This window comes from Ascaphus truei, chromosome 17 (assembly GCF_040206685.1).
Source record: "Ascaphus truei isolate aAscTru1 chromosome 17, aAscTru1.hap1, whole genome shotgun sequence".
Taxonomy (NCBI): domain Eukaryota; kingdom Metazoa; phylum Chordata; class Amphibia; order Anura; family Ascaphidae; genus Ascaphus; species Ascaphus truei.
The window spans coordinates 19,245,609-19,251,195 of record NC_134499.1 but is presented as its reverse complement, the minus strand read 5'-3'; the positions used below and the strand labels follow the sequence as shown (position 1 = coordinate 19,251,195).

The 5,587-nt window shown below is 56.6% G+C and overlaps 1 protein-coding gene across 1 annotated transcript; it reads right to left on the bottom strand.

Annotated features, from left to right (window-relative positions):
* Window positions 1–849: 849 nt before the first annotated feature.
* LOC142468068 (semaphorin-3A-like) lies at window positions 850–5,315 on the bottom strand. The gene is made up of 2 exons (XM_075574167.1): window positions 5,148–5,315; window positions 850–3,625 (listed from the first exon to the last, which is right to left on the bottom strand). The coding sequence occupies exons 1-2, from the start codon at window positions 5,298–5,300 to the stop codon at window positions 3,116–3,118; spliced, it is 663 nt and encodes a 220-aa protein (XP_075430282.1). The 5' UTR covers window positions 5,301–5,315; the 3' UTR covers window positions 850–3,115.
* Window positions 5,316–5,587: the final 272 nt, after the last annotated feature.

The following is a 5,587-nucleotide window of genomic DNA, read 5'->3' as shown; positions in this document are numbered from 1 at the left end:
CAGCTGTGTGTAAAGTGCGTGGCACGACCCCCAGGGGGGGGGGGCGCTAGATTGTCTGGGGTGTTACAGAGGCCCCGCGCTTCCCCGAAGGCATTTAAAATAAATGCCAGGGATCGCGCGAGGCCTCTGTAACTGGTTTACTTACCTTGGTTCCAACAACGCGTCTCCATGGCAACCGGCATCAAATAACGCCGCGGGGCCATGTGAAAAATGACACCGCGGAACTCACGGCGGACGGCATCTCGTTGCCATGGTAACACCACGTGGCGCCACGCCGTCACGTTACCATGGCAACATGACGCCGTGCGATGTCAGGTTGGTGGCGTCCACGGTGTTGACGCTGGATTCCAAGGAGGGCGGCAGCTACATGTAAGTGCCTAGGGGCCACCCTCTCTCTCCCCCTCCCATCTCTCTCCTCCCTCTCCCCCCCCCCCTCTCCTCCTTTACGCTAGGATGTGGGACATTGTGTCACAAAGCGATCTTGTATAAAGATAATTAATACAAAGCAGGGGGTCCTCTCCCTGTATCGGGGGCTTATAATAGGGATTATGGGTTCAGCAGGGAACAGCACATGGTTTTTATTAAGCTTTCTTTACCAATAACCACTCAAACTTTCCCCCCCACCCCAACATAACCATCAACCAGGGATAGAGAAAGATGGCCGCTACTCACTTTGTGGAGCCCATTCATCCTCACCAGGATTTCCCGCCCCTCCGCGGCGAGCGTGTTTATTTTTACGTAGCAAGCAATGTCCGTGTCGTCAAACTCCGAGTTTTTTCTCTTTTACCAACATTTGTGAAATAACCGAAGAACAGAAATTGCGCGCCTGTCTCCATTTTGGACATTGTTATAATAAACCAAGACGCTCTCTGATCGGAAAGCTTTTATTGTGTTAACTTAATAAGGTATTTATTTCCCGTAAGATTCCGTCATAAAAAACCCCAAAGAGAACAGAAGACGTAATTAGCGCCTTTGTAACGCCGGGCGCGCCTTTGTAACGCTGGGCGCGCCCTTGTAACGCCGGCGGGTCTTTCTAGCAGCAGCAGGAGGGTTAATTTATAGTTTAACAATATTTACACTAACAGAGATATATTAAATCTGTACTCTCAGAATAATTAGTCAAGGGACATCGTTAGCATAGAACTCTCGTTAGTCTAGTACCCGACCGGGTTAGCGTGCCCTCGTTAACCTCTCGGGTCTTGGCGAGATGCTCTGCAGATCTCTCCAATGCTCAGGGGGTTAAGAGGTGGGTTAGTAACGTAGAGGCTACAAGGTTTATATACAAGTTATGCTTTCGGCGATTAATACTGTGCGTAACCCTTTCATCTCCGCAGGAAACCTCCACCTTGTTTAGCACTGAAAGGGTTACTGCATAAACATCTGCATTTTATGGCAGAGCCTGGAAAATGTATGTTTTAAATCCAGAGTAATAATCGCAGAGCCTGGGAGATGGGCCCTTTATACAGAGTGATGATTACAGAGCCTGGGAGATGGGCCCTTTATCCGGAGTGATAATTGCAGAGCCTGGGAGATGGGACCTTTATATAGTGATAATTGCAGAGCCTGGGAGATGGGCCCTTTATACAGAGTGATAATCGCAGAGCCTGGGAGATGGCCCTTTATACAGAGTGATAGTTACAGAGCCTGGGAGATGGGCCCTTCATACAGAGTGATAATTGCAGAGCCTGGGAGATGGGCCCTTTATCCGGAGTGATAATTGCAGAGCCTGGGAGATGGGACCTTTATATAGAGTGATAATTGCAGAGCCTGGGAGATGGGCCCTTTATACAGAGTGATAATTGCAGAGCCTGGGAGATGGGCCCTTTATACAGAGTGATAATTACAGAGCCTGGGAGATGGGCCCTTTATACAGAGTGATAATTGCAGAGCCTGGGAGATGGCCCTTTATACAGAGTAATAACTGCAGAGCCTGGGAGATGGGCCCTTTATACAGAGTGATAATCGCAGAGCCTGGGAGATGGGCCCTTTATACAGTGATAATCGCAGAGCCTGGGAGATGGGCCCTTTATACAGAGTGATAATCGCAGAGCCTGGGAGATGGGCCCTTTATACAGAGTGATAATCGCAGAGCCTGGGAGATGGGCCCTTTATACAGAGTGATAATCGCAGAGCCTGGGAGATGGGCCCTTTATACAGAGTGATAATCGCAGAGCCTGGGAGATGGGCCCTTTATACAGAGTGATAATCGCAGAGCCTGGGAGATGGGCCCTTTATACAGAGTGATGATTACAGAGCCTGGGAGATGGGCCCTTTATACAGAGTGATAATCGCAGAGCCTGGGAGATGGGCCCTTTATACAGAGTGATGATTACAGAGCCTGGGAGATGGGCCCTTTATACAGAGTGATGATTACAGAGCCTGGGAGATGGGCCCTTTATACAGAGTGATAATTGCAGAGCTGGGAGATGGGCCCTTTATACAGAGTGATAATCGCAGAGCCTGGGAGATGGGCCCTTTATACAGAGTGATAATCGCAGAGCCTGGGAGATGGGCCCTTTATACAGAGTGATGATTACAGAGCCTGGGAGATGGGCCCTTTATACAGAGTGATAATTGCAGAGCCTGGAGATGGGCCCTTTATCCGGAGTAATAATCGCAGAGCCTGGGAGATGGGCCCTTTATCCGGAGTAATAATCGCAGAGCCTGGGAGATGGGCCCTTTATACAGAGTGATGATTACAGAGCCTGGGAGATGGGCCCTTTATACAGAGTGATAATTGCAGAGCCTGGGAGATGGGCCCTTTATACAGAGTGATAATCGCAGAGCCTGGGAGATGGGCCCTTTATACAGAGTGATAATTGCAGAGCCTGGGAGATGGGCCCTTTATCCGGAGTGATAATGGCAAAATCCGGTAGGCGTTATTAGCGCAATGCTCTGCAGTTATCTTTGGCAGCAAATATCGCGTTAGCAGAGCAATGCTCTGCACACAGACACATTGGTACATATTACTCTGCGATGCGTTGCAGGCTTTAAGCGAGCCCCCCAACATCTGTACAGTTATGGGGTGCAAGCCTCTCTCCCCCCCAGTGGTCACTCCTTTTAACAGCCCCCCATTACAGTCTGTAGGATGGTGTGTCCGGGCCCTTGGGGTCCTCTAGCTGGAAGCACTCCGGGGGCCCCGCTCTGCCCGGGTCGGGGGGCTGTGAGTCCGCCGGCTCCGCACCTTTCTTTTATCCTCCAGGTGTTTCCACTTCTGGGCTTTGGCCTTGATGCTGAGGGGAGTAAAGGGACGCTGCGGGGGCCCCTGAAGGCCGGGCTGGTGCGGGGGTCCCTGAAGGCCGGGCTGGTGTGGGGGTCCCAGGGGCCCGGGCTGGTGTGGGGTCCGGCCTCTGCGTATCCACAGCTCCTCACACACCTGCTCGGCGGAGCTGGGCTGCTGCACGAGACGCAGGAAGTCTTGGTACCAGCGGAGCGAGGCGCCGCGGTGTGACCCCGGGGGGTCCTCGGCCCGGGAGGACGGGATGACCTCCAGGAGGAGCCGCAGCAGGGTCTGGCTGAACCCGTGCTCCGAGGAGTGACACAGGTAGGTTCCCGCGTCCCGGCGGAGAGCGCTGCGCAGCAGGACACCACGCTCTGTCCCGATAACACGCTCATCAAACTGCACCTGCAGGAACAGACACACCTCTAGGATCTGGGGAGGGTCACCTTTAGGATTTGGGGTGGGAGGGAGGGGGGGGTCTCGGGATTTGGGGTAGAAGGGAGGGGGGGTCTCGGATTTGGGGTGGAGGGAGGGGGGTCTCGGGATTTGGGGTGGGAGGGAGGGGGGGTCTCGGGATTTGGGGTGGGAGGGAGGGGGGGTCTCGGGATTTGGGGTGGGAGGGAGGGGGGGTCTCGGGATTTGGGGTGGGAGGGAGGGGGGGTCTCGGGATTTGGGTGGGAGGGAGGGGGGGGTCTCGGGATTTGGGGTGGGAGGGAGGGGGGGTCTCGGGATTTGAGGTGGGAGGGAGGGGGGGGTCTCGGGATTTGGGGTGGGAGGGAGGGGGGGGTCTCGGGATTTGGGGTGGGAGGGAGGGGGGGTCTCGGGATTTGGGGTGGGAGGAGGGGGGGTCTCGGGATTTGGGGTGGGAGGGGAGGGGGGGGTCTCGGGATTTGGGGTGGGAGGGAGGGGGGGGTCTCGGGATTTGGGTGGGAGGGAGGGGGGGTCTCGGGATTTGGGGTGGGAGGGAGGGGGGGTCTCGGGATTTGGGGTGGGAGGGAGGGGGGTGTCGGGATTTGGGGGTGGGAGGGAGGGGGGTGTCGGGATTTGGGGTGGGAGGGAGGGGGGTGTCGGGATTTGGGGTGGGAGGGAGGGGGGTGTCGGGATTTGGGGTGGGAGGGAGGGGGGTGTCGGGATTGGGGTGGAGGGAGGGGAGTCTCGGATTTGGGTGGGAGGGAGGGGGGGTTTCGGGATTTGGGGTGGGAGGGAGGGGGGGTTTCGGGATTTGGGGTGGGAGGGAGGGGGTTTCGGGATTTGGGGTGGGAGGGAGGGGGGTCTCGGGATTTGGGGTGGGAGGGAGGGGGGTCTCGGGATTTGGGGTGGGAGGGAGGGGGTCTCGGGATTTGGGGTGGGAGGGAGGGGGTCTCGGGATTTGGGGTGGGAGGGAGGGGGTCTCTCGGGATTTGGGGTGGGAGGGAGGGGGTCTCGGATTTGGGGTGGGAGGGAGGGGGTCTCGGGATTTGGGGTGGGAGGGAGGGGGTCTCGGGATTTGGGGTGGGAGGGAGGGGGTCTCGGGATTTGGGGTGGGAGGGAGGGGGTCTCGGGATTTGGGGTGGGAGGGAGGGGGTCTCGGGATTTTGGGTGGGAGGGAGGGGGGTCTCGGATTTGGGGTGGGAGGGAGGGGGGTCTCGGGATTTGGGGTGGGAGGGAGGGGGGTCTCGGGATTTGGGGTGGGAGGGAGGGGGGTCTCGGGATTTGGGGTGGGAGGGAGGGGGGTCTCGGGATTTGGGGTGGGAGGGAGGGGGGTCTCGGGATTTGGGGTGGGAGGGAGGGGGGTCTCGGGATTTGGGGTGGGAGGGAGGGGGGTCTCGGGATTTGGGGTGGGAGGGAGGGGGGTCTCGGGATTTGGGGTGGGAGGGAGGGGGGTCTCGGGATTTGGGGTGGGAGGGAGGGGGGTCTCGGGATTTGGGGTGGGGTCCTCAGGATTTACCTCCTTGCGTGGGACGTCCGGTGACTTGTGGTACGTCCATGTGACCTGAGCGCGCAGGGATTTGGGGAGACACTCCAGGAAAACGCTGCTCCCCTCAACCGCGAAGAGACGCCTCTCCTGCACAGTGAGCCGCTCCTGCTCTGCAGTATACATACATACATATAGACACATATACATACAGTACATACACCTACACGCATAATACTCTATATGCACCAGGAGTGTGTGTTCTTCATTTTTCTGTTGTTTTATATACACACACACACACACACACACACGTGTGTGAGAATCAGTGTGTGTGTATACACACACACACACACACACACACACACACACACACACGCACACTGTGCGACTATACAGGGAGCTCAACAGCGTTTATTCAAACTTTAGCAGTTGATACATGTTATCTGCACGCATTGTGTGTGTGTGTGTGTGAG